Source organism: Cokeromyces recurvatus (assembly GCF_025118155.1).
Source record: "Cokeromyces recurvatus strain NRRL 2243 chromosome Unknown BX663scaffold_36, whole genome shotgun sequence".
Lineage (NCBI taxonomy): Eukaryota > Fungi > Mucoromycota > Mucoromycetes > Mucorales > Mucoraceae > Cokeromyces > Cokeromyces recurvatus.
This window is the reverse complement of record NW_026251422.1, coordinates 11,546-27,788: the sequence shown is the minus strand read 5'-3', so window position 1 is coordinate 27,788 and position 16,243 is coordinate 11,546. Positions and strand designations below refer to the sequence as shown.

The 16,243-nt window shown below is 30.3% G+C and overlaps 8 protein-coding genes across 8 annotated transcripts; 3 read left to right on the top strand and 5 right to left on the bottom strand.

Annotated features, from left to right (window-relative positions):
* Window positions 1-1,345: 1,345 nt before the first annotated feature.
* BX663DRAFT_523371 (B18 subunit of NADH:ubiquinone oxidoreductase) lies at window positions 1,346-2,074 on the bottom strand. Its single transcript, XM_051529511.1, has 3 exons — window positions 1,936-2,074; window positions 1,692-1,857; window positions 1,346-1,634 (listed from the first exon to the last, which is right to left on the bottom strand). Exons 1-3 carry the CDS (start codon window positions 1,940-1,942, stop codon window positions 1,583-1,585), a joined length of 225 nt encoding a protein of 74 aa, XP_051378747.1. The 5' UTR covers window positions 1,943-2,074; the 3' UTR covers window positions 1,346-1,582.
* Window positions 2,075-3,050: 976 nt separating this feature from the next.
* On the top strand, window positions 3,051-4,100 carry BX663DRAFT_523368 (ribosomal protein S5 domain 2-type protein). The gene is made up of 4 exons (XM_051529510.1): window positions 3,051-3,203; window positions 3,272-3,350; window positions 3,416-3,524; window positions 3,587-4,100. Exons 1-4 carry the CDS (start codon window positions 3,068-3,070, stop codon window positions 4,049-4,051), a joined length of 789 nt encoding a protein of 262 aa, XP_051378746.1. The 5' UTR covers window positions 3,051-3,067; the 3' UTR covers window positions 4,052-4,100.
* BX663DRAFT_479424 (histidine phosphatase superfamily) lies at window positions 4,093-4,946 on the bottom strand. The gene is made up of 2 exons (XM_051524320.1): window positions 4,740-4,946; window positions 4,093-4,676 (listed from the first exon to the last, which is right to left on the bottom strand). Exons 1-2 carry the CDS (start codon window positions 4,929-4,931, stop codon window positions 4,167-4,169), a joined length of 702 nt encoding a protein of 233 aa, XP_051378745.1. The 5' UTR covers window positions 4,932-4,946; the 3' UTR covers window positions 4,093-4,166.
* A 1,477-nt stretch (window positions 4,947-6,423) lies between these two features.
* BX663DRAFT_523364 (potassium/sodium efflux P-type ATPase) lies at window positions 6,424-9,991 on the bottom strand. Its single transcript, XM_051529509.1, has 3 exons — window positions 8,970-9,991; window positions 6,695-8,878; window positions 6,424-6,632 (listed from the first exon to the last, which is right to left on the bottom strand). The coding sequence occupies exons 1-3, from the start codon at window positions 9,740-9,742 to the stop codon at window positions 6,497-6,499; spliced, it is 3,093 nt and encodes a 1,030-aa protein (XP_051378744.1). The 5' UTR covers window positions 9,743-9,991; the 3' UTR covers window positions 6,424-6,496.
* A 1,599-nt stretch (window positions 9,992-11,590) lies between these two features.
* On the top strand, window positions 11,591-12,554 carry BX663DRAFT_442393 (sister chromatid cohesion protein Dcc1; the record flags this gene model as incomplete). Its single annotated transcript, XM_051523511.1, has 3 exons — window positions 11,591-11,694; window positions 11,785-12,046; window positions 12,126-12,554. 3 exons carry the CDS (start codon window positions 11,591-11,593, stop codon window positions 12,552-12,554), a joined length of 795 nt encoding a protein of 264 aa, XP_051378743.1.
* A 10-nt stretch (window positions 12,555-12,564) lies between these two features.
* BX663DRAFT_229638 (uncharacterized protein) lies at window positions 12,565-12,977 on the top strand. Its single transcript, XM_051521808.1, has one exon. It carries the CDS (start codon window positions 12,601-12,603, stop codon window positions 12,922-12,924), a length of 324 nt encoding a protein of 107 aa, XP_051378742.1. The 5' UTR covers window positions 12,565-12,600; the 3' UTR covers window positions 12,925-12,977.
* A 53-nt stretch (window positions 12,978-13,030) lies between these two features.
* On the bottom strand, window positions 13,031-13,882 carry BX663DRAFT_489715 (uncharacterized protein; the record flags this gene model as incomplete). Its single annotated transcript, XM_051524917.1, has 1 exon — window positions 13,031-13,882. The coding sequence occupies one exon, from the start codon at window positions 13,880-13,882 to the stop codon at window positions 13,031-13,033; it is 852 nt and encodes a 283-aa protein (XP_051378741.1).
* Window positions 13,883-14,398: 516 nt separating this feature from the next.
* BX663DRAFT_523356 (uncharacterized protein) lies at window positions 14,399-15,561 on the bottom strand. Its single transcript, XM_051529508.1, has one exon. The coding sequence runs from the start codon at window positions 15,139-15,141 to the stop codon at window positions 14,878-14,880; it is 264 nt and encodes an 87-aa protein (XP_051378740.1). The 5' UTR covers window positions 15,142-15,561; the 3' UTR covers window positions 14,399-14,877.
* Between the last annotated feature and the right edge of the window lie 682 nt (window positions 15,562-16,243).

The following is a 16,243-nucleotide window of genomic DNA, read 5'->3' as shown; positions in this document are numbered from 1 at the left end:
TAATTCTCCTCTTCCCGGTTCACCTGCTGTTATCCTTGGTGAGGATACAAATGATTTACCTTCTACACCCATACCGATTGAAGATACTCATGAAACATCTACAGAAGAAGCAACATCAGCAGCAGTTGATGCTGATTTGTCAGCAACTGTTGCAGAAGATATTACGTCCGAAGAGGTGCCTGGAACAGAATCTACTACTCAAAATACAGAAGCAGTAAAGCGAGAACGTGAAGGAGAAGAAGGTGAAATTCCTGATTCACCATCTCTTAAGAAACCACGTAGTCCTACACCATAAATTTGTTTTATGATTAAATTAAACTTTTGTTCTTTTATATTCAATAAAATTATATTTCAATTATAAATTATCGATAGAAAATACTCCATATAATGGTATAGTAGAAGTTTATCTGATACTTTAGAAGTTAGAAACGAGGCTGCCTTTTTAAATAATATGTATTTGAAGAATTTATGTTATGCTTTATCGCTGATGATGAAGTTATAATCTATACTGTTGAGGAATTGGTTACTAATCTTGTAGGGATAAAGTGGGTAAATATGCGAAAAAACATTAATTAAAAGTCGCTAGTAACATTGCTGAGAAGAAGACAAAACTATACACTGTTTGATGTATACTGCAGCAGATTACAATCGCCTAAAATAATATCAGCTGCTTGTTGATCCTTCTCAGTAATATTCTTTCAACTTAATCAGCTCATACTCTTAACTCAGCATCACCTTGATTCCTTAGACAGTTGGTGATCAACCTTATGCTAAATATACATGCTAGAGCACTTATAAAGATATGTATATACTTATCACTTTATAAGTCATCATTTATATAAACGACTTCCTTAATCCTCTAACTTCTGTCTATCATACCTGCACTTTTAATATTCGCCTCATCTAACATCTTCATTACCCTTATTACTAATTAAATATTTCTTCACCTTTATTTATTTCTTCTAAGACATAAATAATGTTATAGTTTTATCAAGTGTTCAGTTAAAAAATAGTTTACTTTTTTAAGAAAATTATATAATAGTAACTTCTTTTGTATGCAACTCTAACTTTTTACCTGTATAGCAACAATATATAATAGAGAACTTGTTAATATTGTTACATTTACACGTATTGCATTCAATTTTAAGAATGAAAGGTGCTAAAGATACATGTTGAGTTAAACCTAGGAAAAAAAAATAAAAAGTCTCCCTTATATGGCATTCATATCATGATTGTTCGTCAAAATATAAACTCACAGTTTTCACATGAATAAATATTATTTTTTTCACTCAACTATAAACTGGGAAACAATACTATACTTTATATACTGCTTTGGTAGTTTCTTCGCTTTTATCTTTTCCAATTTTGCAATCTACGTCTTCTTATATAGTAGTTTCCATATTACATATAAAATCATTTTCTATCTGTTCTTTATTCGTCTGCAAAAATGAAAACTTGTATAATTGTCTTCAGAAAAAAATAATATACAAATAGATGCAGTATAATTTTGTATTTCCGTGTATATGTTCTTTTTTTTATTATTATTGTCATTATTATTATAATTTGAATCTTTTATACAGCTTTATTCCTCTTCTTCTGCTTTTGCTTGTTGTTCTTTCATACGACGCTTAAAACTACAAATTGGTATAAGTATAAAAAATATATATATTAAATATGGGTTATCTACATACTCCTCGTATTGGCATTTTTCATAGGCATGACGTTCATTTTCACACTTCCAAGGAAGATAAAAAGTTTCGCCTCGACACTTGTTAAGTGGGATTAAAAGATTTGCACAATAATCACGATACTCGAGAGGAATTCGAGATTTCGCCATATCTTGTTGAGACGCTTTTTCTATATAACAAAATTAGCCACTGGAGTTTAATTTTGACTTCATTTAAACATGTCTAGTGCATTCTGTAATTTTCTTACCTGACATTACTATATTTATTTATATATGTATATGTGTGTGTGTATTATAAGAGTGGAGAGGAGAGAATATGTGGGGATTCAAAATCAAATTAAGTATTTTTTTTTTTTTCGCCTACCCCTCGTTATACATAGAAGAAAGCCCTTTTGTAAATTTAAAGGCCGTTCATACCAAATCTACGTCACCTTGTTAAGTTAGGAGCATAATAACTTTTAACTTTCATTTTTTGTAATATTATAAGCATGATTTGTTTTAAATCATTGATATCATCTTTCTTATTAACCATCTAACTTCAGGCTATTTAATATTAAACAAAATTATTACTCAATTTGAATAATAACATATCTTGTAACTAAAGGTACGCTTTACAATTTATTTCTATGCATAATACCGACTACCTTTTTTTTTTTTTTTACTTTCAAAGATGGTATGTCCTCTATAATGATTTGTTGGATTTTTTCTTCACATGTGTTAAAATAATATGCATTTTAATAATATTGTTCCTGAAAGAGTCTTTCCATAAAACAGCTTATTCTGTTGGACTTTTCAAAGGTATTTTATACTATATAACTGAAATCATTCTATATCTCAAGTCTGTATATACATGTACTCTTTAGTTTTTTTTGGTATTACAGTCGTTGAAACTAGGTTGGGTCAACAAAAAATTTTTTTGGTCAATTCCAAATTAAATTGGGACAGAGATGGGAAAATGGAACATGAGTACAAATATAGGACGAGACAATGTCAAATGTCCTTTTTTAACTTTGTCCAAAAAAGGTAAACTAAAATTTCTAAAAATTAATTTTGATTCATCTGAAGGAATTAACATTGTCTCGTCCCATATTTGTACTCATGTCCCATTTCCTTACTGGTTTCCCAACCTTGCAACTCTGTCCCAATTTAATTTGGAATTGACCAAAAAATTTTCTTGTTGACCCAACCTAGTTTCAACGACTGTAATGGCTTTGAACCAAAAAAATAAAATAAAATAAAATAAAATAAAATAAAATAAAAAATCGATACATTCATGCTTCTAAATAATTGCGCGTCACAATAAAATAAAAATTTAATTAAAGCCATTCTTTTTTTTTTTTTTTTTCAGCATCTAACTTCAAGCAAAAAAAAAAAAAACAAATGGATCGTAAACGTGTTAATGGACCTGAGACAAGTGTCACCCCTATTTTCAAAAAAGTAGAAGAAACACCTATAATTTTAGATGCTGAAAAGAAGAGATTAGACAAAAGAAGCGTTGAAGATCTCAGACCTATTTGTAACTCTTTTTTTTTTTTTTTGTTTTACATCATCGACTTTTTTATTGACATTAAAAACTATGTCTAGTTTTAAAATCAGGACTCGTAACACAGGCAAATGGATCAGCATATATTGAAATTGGAAATACAAAAGTGACATGTGCAGTGTAAGTTTAATAATTTAGATTGATTTAAAGAGATCATAAAAAAAAAATACTCATAAGGATTATAGATATGGTCCTAGACAATTAAAAAAAGCAGAATTCTCTCCCTTATGTAAACTTAATTGTGATTTTAAATTTTCAACCTTTTCATGCATAAAAAGAAGAGGGCAGATAAGAGTAAAATAGAGTTTCAAAAAAAAAAATGATACGTGTATAAATATTAACTTTTATATAAAAAGGATGCAGAGGAAAAGGAATTTTCTCAAATCTTAGTAGAAGCACTTACACCTGCTGTCAGAGTTGAATTATTACCAAAATCAGCAATTGATATTTATGTAAATGTACTTGAAAATGATGGAACAAGCTCTTGTCTTGCAGCTGCCATCATTGCTTCCAGTGTTGCTTTAGCAGATGCAGGTATTGAGATGTTAGATCAGGTTACAGCCTGTTCATCTATTTTAACAAAGGAACAACATATTTTAATGGACGGTACAGAAAAAGAGGAAAATCAAAAGGAAGGTTCTTTAGTATTATCTTATATGCCATCACTTAATGAAGTCACTCACATTCTTCAAAATGGACAATCAGATAGTGCTATTACTTCAAAGGCAATTGAGCAATGTATAGATGGTTGCTCAAAGATTTATAGTGTCATGTCAAATTCTTTATTACAATCATTAGATAGATCAAAAGCAGTTGTTTAATACTATACATAATAAAAGATATTATAATGTTTATACATATCTATCTTTATATACAATGTATTTATTCTAAATATATAAATATATATAAAAGTCTAAAAAGATATACACATACAATTTATTCTATATTCAAAGTGTCTCTCCAATTAGCAGTATCAACATGTTTAAGTTGTCTATGTTTCCAGGGCTCAATATGTTTGAAGGCAGTCATCATGATTTGACAGACGTCTCCATGGGCAACCAAAATAACCGTCTTACCTTCCATCTGACTTTCGATTTTATCAACAATGAAACGAGTTGTTCTATCACATACACTAGTAGGTGACTCAATACCATATTGGCTATGTTCACCATGGTCAGGTTCTGCTGCATCATCTATCCAACATAACTCGTAATTTTTATCAGAAGTCATATCGAGCTCACCATACCATCTCTCTCTTAAGTCTATCTCTCGAATGGGAGCAGCAACCTTACCGCCAAGAACAGTATCATTCAAGACACCTTGGATAATTTCGGCTGTTTCGACTGTCCTTTTGAAAGGAGAACAGAAAATAACAACAGGTGAATCATCATCGCCAGCAGGCGCCTCTTGTGTAGGGAAAATATGTTTGGAAAGAAGAGCTGCAAACTATATAAATAATTTTTTTTGTTAGTAATTATCAGATATATATAAATATATACATATATTTACCTCTTTTACTTGAGCTTTTCCTTTATCATGTAATCCATAACCGGTATTTAAAGGGCCACCTTTAGGAGGAATAGCAATATCAGGATTAGAACAAATTAAACCTTCGTTATTAGCTAAAGAAAAACCATGTCTTTGAATAATATAGTGGTTTTTAAGGTGTTGTGGTAAATGATTATAGCTTGGTTTAGTCATATCTGTGTATATTTGAAAAAAAAAAAAAAAAAAAAAAAAAAAAAAAAAAGATTTTTACTTCTTTTTCTTTTTATGAATTAAATTCTGAAACTAAACTAAATTTCTTTTAATCTCAGTGATCGCTCTTATGAGATTATACGATTAAATATTTAACCTATTTGAACACATAATAAAACAATAATGTATTACTTGGATCAGATCAAAAAAAAAAGGGGGAAAAGGAAAGTTAATAGAAGAGAAAAGAAATAGGTAATCAAATCTTTAGATACCAAATTAATTACTGTATAAATGTTTGATCATGTCAATACCAAGAGAGGAAAGATGGATTTCAGGAGAAATCTTATCATGATAAAGACAATCAGGTTCAAAGAATAGTACACTATATATTGTAGATCAGCAAATAATTCATATAGAAGTAAAGGAACTGTTTCGTGCGATAAGTGATGTTCTATATTTGCCAAGAAGATGATTGAGTAGGAAAGGTAAAATATCAGCCACTGTGCTAGACATTCGTAATTGGCGATGCATTTTTAAACAAATAGTAGCACGAAACAAGAGTAAACTTGTCTAGTTCGATGGAAGATACAAGGAGGTGTTGGATGACAGATGGATAAACAAACTGAATGAGATAAATGGAATTGTTTATTAAACTGTTCATCTATAAAATCTCAACAAATAGATTGAAAGGCATGATAGTTAATATTACTAGCATTATCAGGTGTACCTAATCGGTATATACATTATTTTTTAAAAATATATATATATATATATATATTGAGACACGTTCAAGTACATTCAGTTCATAAGGGTTTGTAACTAGATGTACGAAATATCAGGAATTTACTTGCGTTTATTTTTCTTGGGTTGTTAATCTAGTGTTCAATCTTGAAAAGATACATTATCAAGAAAGGGAAGAAATGCCTAAATTAATAATAATGCGAGTTGCAAAAGGCATATTGCTTACATTCGTGAAGTATAATTATATGCATTTTTCCCAAAGCAACAAATTCACTATACCTCCATTTTATATATATAAATAACTCTCATTGTGTAATAACAAACTTTGTAATAAATACTTTTATTTCATATATCTTAGATCCTTTATATATTTGTATATATATTTATACAAAACTGATATATATACATTTATATTAGCCCTTATAATCATTATTACAAATTGTTGACTATTTTTGTCCATATTTTTGTCCATACTTTTGCTCATAATTTTGGTTTATATGAATATGCTTATCATTAAGAATGCGAGTAAAATTACTACATATAATTTTTTATAATATCGAATTATATATAGGCATCATTACAAAACAGTTCACTTGTATATGACAATTATATATATATGCATATATATAAATTTAGTTTATATTGATTTATTTATTCTATTAATAATATTGAAAATACTTATTATAGGCATTATGGATATATTGTATATTATACAGAATATATAACGGTAAATAGTTAAATAGGTAAAATACGTGTAGAATTGAGAAGGGAAGGGAAAAAAAAGAGGGGGAAGGAGAGAGAGAGAGAGAGAGAGAGAGAGAGATAAGTTACTTTCTAATAGTGAAAAATTTACGCTTAATGAATTTATAGCTTTCAGCTAAAATGATATACACAACAACAGATGCTGCCACCATTCCCCATTCCCAAGTAATAGGCAAATGCTTGAATACTTCAGTATTAATTCTAAATAATAGATAAATATAAGTATACTCTATTTATATAGTGATTATCAACTTTATACTTACACAGGCACATAAAGAACAATAAACATGATAGAGAAGCCAAAGACCCAAGAGGCATACATATGATAGTTTTGTTTTCCTGTCAAACCCTTCCATGTCCAAGTAGGATTTACTAAATCACGACATGTTTGTGCATGTATCAAGAGTAAGATAGTCATAGTAACAAAAAGAGCACCACGCGCATGATAAACATCATAGCAGGTATCTTTATGAGGGTTTTGGTTAAAGGACATATTACAGTCAATACCGAGACTACCAGAGCCATAGACATAAATAACGATTGCATAATTAGCTAAACAGATCAGACCCATCATGATACCATAGTATAAGATATCGATGATATTACGATTACAGAAGAGAGACTCTTTATCAGATCTGGGAGGGACGAGCATTTGTTGAGGATGAACAGGTTCGAGACCTAAGGCCATAGCAGGAGGCGCACTGGTAATCAAGTTGTTGAACAAGATTTGAATAGGAGAAAGAGGATAAACGATATTATTACCATCACGGAAGGCCAAGCAAAGAAGCAAAGGAGTTAATTCAGCAACATTGACAGAGACCATGTGGACAACAAACTTGGAGATGTTAGCAAACACACGACGACCTTCTTGAATAGCAGCAACAATTGTAGCAAAATTATCATCGACAAGGATAATATCAGATGCTTGTTTAGCAACATCAGATCCACCTTGACCCATAGCAATACCAATATCGGATTCCTTGAGGGAGGGACTATCGTTAACACCATCACCTGTCATGGCACTGATACGTTTACGTCGATGAAGTGCTTCAATCATCTTTACCTTTGTGTCAGGGCTACAACGAGCAATGACTAATGGTAATTGAGGGAGTTGATCAATAGTTTCTTCAGATAACTTATCGAATTCTTGAGCAGACATGACAACATCACTAACATCTCCCTCAGCAGGAATAATTCTAACCTCGCGAGCAATAGCTGTAGCGGTTGCAATATGATCACCTGTAAGCATGTGAACTGTAATACCTGCCTTATGACATTTTTCAACAGCTGACTTGGATTCAGCACGAGGAGGATCATAGATACCAACTAAACCCAAGAAAATCATATCCTGTTCAATCTCTTCACGACTAAAGGTATCGAATTCGAGTGTATCTTTCCCTTTGGTTGAGATATGACGAGTAGCAAGTGAAAGGACACGAAGACCACCCATAGCTAAGCTTTCGACCTGAGGCATGATCAACTCTTGAAGTTCCTCTTGAGTCATGGACTTAACATCACCTTTATCAGACATTTGAATTCCAGTACAACAGGATAAGACACGTTCAGTAGCACCCTTTAAGAAAGCAAAGGCTTCACCGTTATTGTGCTGACAGAGGACACTCATACGCTTGATAGAGGAATCAAAGGGGTATTCAGATACAAGTCGCCAATTTTCATCGTTCATCAAAGCAGGTTTACCCATCTTCATTTTATGAGCAAAGACTTGCAAAGCGATTTCAGTAGGATCACCAATACCATACCATTCCTCAGTTTCATGATGTTGACGTAACTCACTCATGTTACAAAGGGCAGCTGATTCAACTAATTGATGCATACCGAAATTCATATTTTCCTTTGTAATGATCTTTTCAGCATCAGATTCGGAAACCACTTGACCTTCAATGGTGAAACCAAGACCAGAGACCTTATAGAAGCCGGTATCTGGACGCCAGAAACGAGTCAAGACCATCTTCGATTGAGTAAGGGTACCTGTTTTATCTGAACAAATATTAGTAACAGAGCCAAGACTTTCGAGGGCAACAAGACGACGAACAAGAGCGTTAGCCTTAGCCATCGCATTAACACCAAAGGCTTGTGTGAGCGTAACTACGGCAATAAGACCCTCAGGAATGACAGCGATAGCAGTAGAGATAGCATAAAGTACGACTTGATCATCAATTTGAAATTTAGCAACACCAAAGACAATTAATAAGGTAATAATAGCAACAGCTAATAAAACAAGGGCCATACGATCCAAGGACTTTTGAAGAGGAGTACGATTATTTTCTCCACTATCCAAAAGACGCTTTGCAATTTTACCAATTTCTGTTTGCATACCGATGGCAGTTACGATAGCTTTACCACGACCTTTACACAATGTTGTACTAGAATATGTCATATTGATACGATCACCTAAAGGAACCTCAGTATTTTCCAAGACATCAGCGCTGTTATTTTTAAATAAATATGTATATAAATATTCTGTTTTTCATAATATTTTATTTTTATTTTATTTTATTTTTTTTTTTCAATACTTACACTTTATTGACAGGAAGTGATTCACCCGTTAATAAAGCTTCATCAATATCCATATTAAATGATTCAATAACACGACAATCAGCACCAACAACATCTCCATTCTTGAGAATAATGATATCTCCAGGAACTAAATCACGAGTAGCAATCGTCTTTTGTTGACCGTCACGAATGACTTGAGAAGTAGGTGAAGCCATTTGACGTAAGGATTCCATAGTACGCTCGGCTTTGTATTCTTGAGCAAAGCCGATACCGGCATTCAAGACCATAATAAATGCAATGACACCAGCTTCGACATAATCCTTGAAAACAAATGACACAACCATGGCAATAACTAAAATTAAGACCATGATATTCAAAAATTGCTTCAACATGAGCTTGATAGGATTAACACCACCATCACCTTCCATTTCATTATAGCCATATTGAGTACGCTTTTCAGCCACTACTGATTCTTTAAGACCATCCTGTAGATCAGATTTCAACAACTGAGCAACGGCTTCAATCTTCATAGTATGATAAGGGGGCCCCTCTGCTACAGTTATTGTGGATGTGGAAGTACGACTTATTAAATTACGTTTTCTCATCAACACCTTCTTTAATAAAGATTTATTATCTGTCTGTGTATCACTAGTCATAATTGAAGCCTCTCTAGATAAGGCCTTTTCATCATAAGTAACTTGGTATTTTTTTTCGTCATTTTGACTTCTTTGTATGTGATTGTCTGAGGTGTCAAATGTAATTTCTGTAATTGAAAGATTATTATCTTGTTGCATAACACGTTAAAATACAGATAATACTCAATAAGTTTATATAAATATAAATATACAACAATAAGAGAGAGAAAGAGAGAAAGAGATTTAAAGATACTTTCTTTTTATATGAATGACTTTTTACTTTTCATTAAAGTTATGTAGAATCTTTGGAAAAATAAAATAATACAACTAGTTTTCGATTATTACACATTAGGATAAAATATTATTTTTTTATTGGCCCTAAAAAACAGAAAAAAAAATAAAAAAAAAAAAAAAGAAAGAAAGAAAGAAAGAAAGAAAGAAAAAAAAGAAAGACAAACAAGTATGGTTATCAACAATACTAATTTTATTTTCTATTTAATTTTTGGTTTCAAATTAAAGTCTTTTTTTATATACAACACCAAATACGAACTATAGAATAATTCCATGTTTGTATGAATAGTAAATAAAACCACTTGTTTACAATAACTATTTTACAAGCTCTTTTAGTGTATTGATTTATTATTATTATTATTTTTTTTTTTTTTTAAAAAAAAAATGAAACAAATAGAAAAAAAAAGGTTAGAATATGCTGAGCTAAAAATGCGATTGGATAACTTTAATCTATTAACCGCCAGATCAGGAAAAATTAATGAAGTTTCTTTACAACATGTAACCTATGCATAACGCGAATTATTATGAATCGACACTAATTACAAATGCTTAAATTTAATATGGCTACAGAATATATTAAAGTGAATATGATCTAACACTACTGTCCTTCTTCCCTTTGATTGTCTTAACAAAAAAAAACACACACACACACACACACGAGTGAAGAATCTTAGAATTATTTTTAGAACGTCAACATCTTATGGCGATATGTACATAGATTATTCTATCAGATCATGTGAATTCCTTTATTATAACTTGAAAGGTACTAATATATCATGTGATATATAGGGTCTAACTATGAATCGTATAATATACCTTTGTATGATAAAAATAAATAAATAAAGCAAATATGTGTAAGCTATAATTCTTGCAACTATGTATGAAATTTAAATATGTTATTCATATTTTAAAGTGCTCAACTTTTTTTTTATACGTGTATGTTTAAGATAAAGTTTAGTTATACTTTCCTCCCCCACAGTAGTTAATTCAACAACGTGGCTTTTAATAGACTCTGCCCTTTCTTCTTCTTTTTTCATTTTATTTTATTTTTATTATAATTTACACTAGCATTTACTTTGAAGTTACATCTTGTCTCATCATAAATAGTATGTTTAATAAGTTAAAAAGCATTAGCGATAATGCTTCAGTTTAACCTTTTTAATTACCTCAAGTACTATCTTTCTTTCAAAATTCCTATTATAGTTAAAGTATATAAACAACGATACCAGCTAAATTAAATCTATAATTGATATTCGATTATAGATCAAAAAAAAAAAATTATTAAGAATGAAACATTTATTTTTTTTTTTTCTTTTTACAGAAATTTTGATATTATTCGATTCTTTCAGTACACGCGTAATAAGGTATTGTTCTAAATAAAAGAAGTCAAGATATATTGAGTCTTTTGCTAGCAATTTAATGAAAGTCTTGCAAAAAATAAATAAATAGTAACTTGTAGGAACTTTGGCACTTTTAGTTTTTAGCAGCAAGAAACATTAAAGGTGTATTCAAAGAAGTCTATTTACGAAAATATCTATCACAAAAAAAAAAAAGATCGAATAAATTATTTATCATTTATTAAGAATATGTTTTCTATTTTATGTATAAGATATAAAAAATTTTGGACAATTCGTGATAATTCGCACGTCACGCACATATTAGAGAACACACCTTTTTTTTCTCAATTATTAAAAAAAAAAAAAAGGCAGTATATCAATGTCAAAAGAAATAATATACAAAAATAAGTTTGAAAAGAACACATATAGCTTGATTGAATTAGGCTCTAAAGAATTACAAGAAGCTTTTGAGTCAGGCAAAGAGTAAGGATTCAAATCTAGAGAATGTGTGTGTGTGTGACAGAGAAAAAGAGCATTGAATAGAAATGTGAAGATTGATGTATAAGGATATAGGGTCATCATTAAAGGATATGCGGATGATGAAGCTGTATTATGTACAGAATCAAAGACATTTCTTATACGTCAAGTAAATACATCAAATTCAATGTTGTTGGTTAACGAGAATCACACTTTGAATCAATATACTATTTGTGATGATATATCCAATACAATTGAATTAAAACCTTGTCTTGCACGATTAAATCGAATTGATGATCTACTTGGTGAATCATTATATTCTGGATCTAAAAATGAAAAAGAATTAAGTAAAAATAAGGTACATGGTGTGTGATTAGTCAAGATGATTATGGAACTAACAAAAAAAAAAAAAAAAAAAAAAAAAAAAAAAAAAAAAGACGTTATATAGCTATCATGATTTATTATCAATTGTACAAGCCAGTGAAAATGAGTTATTGGAAGCATTAGAGAAAAAAGGAGCATTTCAACATGAAGGACATTTTCGACTTTTTGAACGGAATTATTTGTTTCGCTTATTTGATTCATTAATGACGAATGCTATATTACATGGATATGATTTTGGAAAGATGAAATTAAGGGAAGCAAAGAAATGTATAAAGGAAGAAATGAATGCTGTTGATGAAGAAGAAGAGCTACCTGATCATATACTTACAGCATGTATAAATTCGTTTATAAATGATATGATAGACCAAGATGATGAATTTATACAATTCGATGAAAGGAAAATATGTCGATTTTTAGGTGAATGGTTATTAAATAATCCTAGGGTAAAAAAAAAAAAAATAGCAACTGACTTATACGACTGACTTATACATCAATGTTTAGAATAAACAATGGGAGATAAATGATTTTATGGAAGTTTGGAAAAAATTAGGACAGGATATTTTTACACCTAAATTAGAGTATTTAGAAGGATTATATATTATACATGAAAGATTCAAGTTACAAACGACAGAAAAATATGTTCAATACTTTCCAATTTCAGAGTTATCTACTGACCCACCACAACGATTTGCAGCTTTATTTGCAGAAAAGCCCTTATGGCGGTCAGAAGAGATTATTCCTTTTTTAAAAGATTTAGCACCTGAAAAGAAAGATCAAGATCACTTATTACTTAAATTTGCTCGTGTACATAGAGAAAAGAATATGGTACTTTATGGAAGTAGAATTAAATAAAGTCTTTATTAAAATGAAAGAAAACAGATAAATATATAAGAATAGAGTCACATGTAATATGTCTAAGAATTAAGAAGAACAAGACAAAACAAATGAATGTATACAATTAGATTTGTTTGATATTTGTTTGAGAATAATAACGTTTAGCTATAGTAATAACTTCTTGATATTCTTTTCGATATTCCCAAGTAATATCATAACGGGCTAATTTTAAGCAAATAGCCTCCAAACAAGATAACCAATCCTGCTTCTGAGGATCGTATCCTAGTTGAGTCCAATAATCAGTAAGATCATTTCCAACGAAGGGAAGGTAAATAAAATTTTTCAAGATAGTTGACATTTCGAGGATAAGAATTCTACCTAATTTAACATGATAAAATACATGCTGACGTACTTCAGAAGGAGCCATTAAACTTTCCTGAGCTAAAATAATTAAACTAAATAATGTAAAGAAAGACTGATCGGAATGAAGATGTAATGAACGAATAAGATGTTGGAGGGCTTCAGCTATCTCAGAGGCACGACCGAATTGATCGCTTGGTCTAAGATTATCTAGCCTATGAGATATTGTTCTTGTTTGTAACTGAATTAATTTAAGCTGACTTAATTTTTCATTTATACTGCTATTACGTCGTTGATAACTACTGCCCTTGGACATAAAGTATCTCTTTTCATAATGTCTTTGATAAATACAGTTTGCAATTTCGGGGTATTCGTCCATAGCTGACGTTAAGATCTGATAGAGTGTCATCTTTGATAATCGACTTAACCAATCTTGTATTTCATTTGTTGATATTAATGAATGAGTATGTTTTTCATTAAATTCTTCCTTCTCTTCTAATATAAATGCTGAATCTTCTATATGTCTGCAAACTTCTTCTTTTTGATGTTGATAAATATCCTCTATTGGTTTAATTCCAATAAGTGATAGTAAATAATATATAATCGTCTTTACCATACGTTGTTGTTATTTTATATATTGTGTGTATATGATATATTTTCCTTTTTTTTTTTTTTTTTTAATAATATGGATTTTTTTTTTTTCAATAATATGGATTTTCTTTTTTTTTGAATTGAATGTATAATAATAATAATGAAAAATAATTTCGAGAATAAAAATTAAGCATAATTATTCCTGTGTTGTTTTCCAAAATTTTGTTTGTAATATCTTTTCTTTCCCTTCTAACGATGAAAGAAAAAAAAAGAGAGAGAGATAAAGAAAAAAAGCAAGAAAATAAGTTGGTGTTTAAGCTATGTCCTTCTGTTCTGGTTTGGTTTTCTTATAAAAAAAAATTCGAATTCTTTTCTGTTATTGTAGTTGCGATAAAATATAATTTAATGTGTGGGAAAAGAAAAAGAAAGGAGGAGAATGCAAAATAATCTATTTTTATTTACGTTTTTTTTTTTTATTTGGGGACTTTTTGGGAAAAAAAAATTCAGGAGAAATAAATTTATTTTCAGACACAACGAGACCTTTCTTTTTAACTTAATTTGGACAAATACTTGGTCATATAAAAATTTTATTTAGACATGTGCTTGATAAAAAAAAAATCAGATTTTATTTTAAACTATATTCAGGAAAGAATATGCTCTTTAACCAGACAGCGGTCCAAAAGCTTACTGAATACCTGACCTGTCCTTGGCAATCTTCTACTGAGACCGTTTTACAAACAGTCGCTATCCTTCGAGTTAATTGGTCATTCTCTGATAAAGGATGCATTCTTCAATAGGATTTAATAAAGGCAAATAAGATGGGCATAAATAAGGGCCTATAACCACATTTATTTATATTTTCTGTAACAAATTATGAATGATGAAATCCTGCAGTTATTCATAACAATGCAAACACTATGTTTTCCTTGCTGATCCAGTATATCCATGGTTTGCTCAATGAATTTTACAACATGATAGGCAGTCGTATCTTTATTTATTTTTCTTTTTGGTGTCCTGTTTTTATCTTCTCCTTTTCTTTTTCTTATTGTCAGGTAAAGGAAACTCCTTTTCAATCTTCTCCGCATCATTTGGTTTGAGTGGATCCACTTTATAAAAATTTATAATTCTCCATGAGGAAATGCATCCGATAATAGATATATTGACACCTTCATTTTTTTTTTTTGGCAACTTGGCAACAACAGGTACACCTACTTTGTACCAGTGATGAATTATTGTTTGATGAGTATTGAAGCCATCTTTGTCTACAAAAACACAGTTTGTCATATAATATGTACTAGCAATATTAAAATCATATCGTAATTTTACTGTTTTATCAGAATCTTTTCCAAAGATTGTATAGCTTGGTATTTTTGAGAGAAAGCTTGCAGTTGGTTTACCATATGGTTTCTTACCGCAGAGTTAGAAATCGATAATTCTTCAAGTTTAGAACAAAGTAGTTTCGTCGAATCATTAGCGTTTAGATTTACCTGTTCGATCAGATACATTGTATGCACTGTCTTTAGTTTTGTATTACGGGGGAGTGTTATATCAGGTTTGGCTTTTGATTTTTTTTTAAAATAACCTGAGAGGTAAACTGTTCCATCACTTTGATTCCATGGTTTTTTTTTTTAACTCGTACGCTGTGCTTCTTGGTATATTTGTGATTTTTGCTGCCTTAGAAACACTTATTCTTCAAAAAAAAAAAAAAAAAAAAAAAAAAAAAAAAAAAAAACTTGCTATATTTGTTTCCCCGTATTTCTTGTAAACTTGGGGTGGATACATTCTTTGAGAAAACGCGGGCACATCTGGCATATCTTCATTTTTGATATAAGGGGTATCAGGAGTAATGGTCGAATTGGTATTTGCGAGTTCGATCAGTTTACCCGTATGCAAAAGTGGACGATTCAAAATTCCATCTATTCGTTTGAGGAATTGTCATCGTAAACCTCAGTGCTAGTATCAACGTAGTGTTGGAAATCCATTGAGTGATAAGAAAGGAAAAAGGAAATAAGCAATTTATTATATTTATACCTTACCCAACCATTCTTACCTTTGTCTGAATTTAACTTTACTCAATTTGGACAAAAAAAAATCACCTGAGCGGTACCTGTACCTAGATAAAGGCACAGAAAAGCATAATGCTAAGGATTAATAAATTATAACAGAGACAGACAAATCTGTGAGAGCTTTTCATAGTTATATTGAAGATAAGTTGTTAATTGAGAAAAATTATAAATGTAGTAACTAACAGCCTCTTATATAATTTTCAGTAAGTATATTAACCAAACTTAAATCTTTAATAATCACAAAGACTTGTCAGGAACCAATATAAAATATTATTAATTCAGCAGTTTATTGTGATTAGAAAATAATGAAAAATCCTACA

Coding starts and splice junctions, on each gene's coding strand:
- BX663DRAFT_523371 (XM_051529511.1), bottom strand. Junction 1,635..1,691: donor GAAAAATGCCAATACGAGGA/GTATGTAGATAA, acceptor ACCAATTTGTAG/TTTTAAGCGTCGTATGAAAG.
- BX663DRAFT_523368 (XM_051529510.1), top strand. CDS start 3,068: ATGGATCGTAAACGTGTTAATGGACCTGAGACAAGTGTCACCCCTATT. Junction 3,351..3,415: donor ACAAAAGTGACATGTGCAGT/GTAAGTTTAATA, acceptor TAAGGATTATAG/ATATGGTCCTAGACAATTAA. Junction 3,525..3,586: donor AAAGAAGAGGGCAGATAAGA/GTAAAATAGAGT, acceptor TTATATAAAAAG/GATGCAGAGGAAAAGGAATT.
- BX663DRAFT_479424 (XM_051524320.1), bottom strand. CDS start 4,931: ATGACTAAACCAAGCTATAATCATTTACCACAACACCTTAAAAACCAC. Junction 4,677..4,739: donor GAAAAGCTCAAGTAAAAGAG/GTAAATATATGT, acceptor TTATTTATATAG/TTTGCAGCTCTTCTTTCCAA.
- BX663DRAFT_523364 (XM_051529509.1), bottom strand. CDS start 9,742: ATGCAACAAGATAATAATCTTTCAATTACAGAAATTACATTTGACACC. Junction 8,879..8,969: donor TCACTTCCTGTCAATAAAGT/GTAAGTATTGAA, acceptor TAAAAATAACAG/CGCTGATGTCTTGGAAAATA. Junction 6,633..6,694: donor ATTGTTCTTTATGTGCCTGT/GTAAGTATAAAG, acceptor TCTATTATTTAG/AATTAATACTGAAGTATTCA.
- BX663DRAFT_229638 (XM_051521808.1), top strand. CDS start 12,601: ATGGAAGTTTGGAAAAAATTAGGACAGGATATTTTTACACCTAAATTA.
- BX663DRAFT_523356 (XM_051529508.1), bottom strand. CDS start 15,141: ATGACAAACTGTGTTTTTGTAGACAAAGATGGCTTCAATACTCATCAA.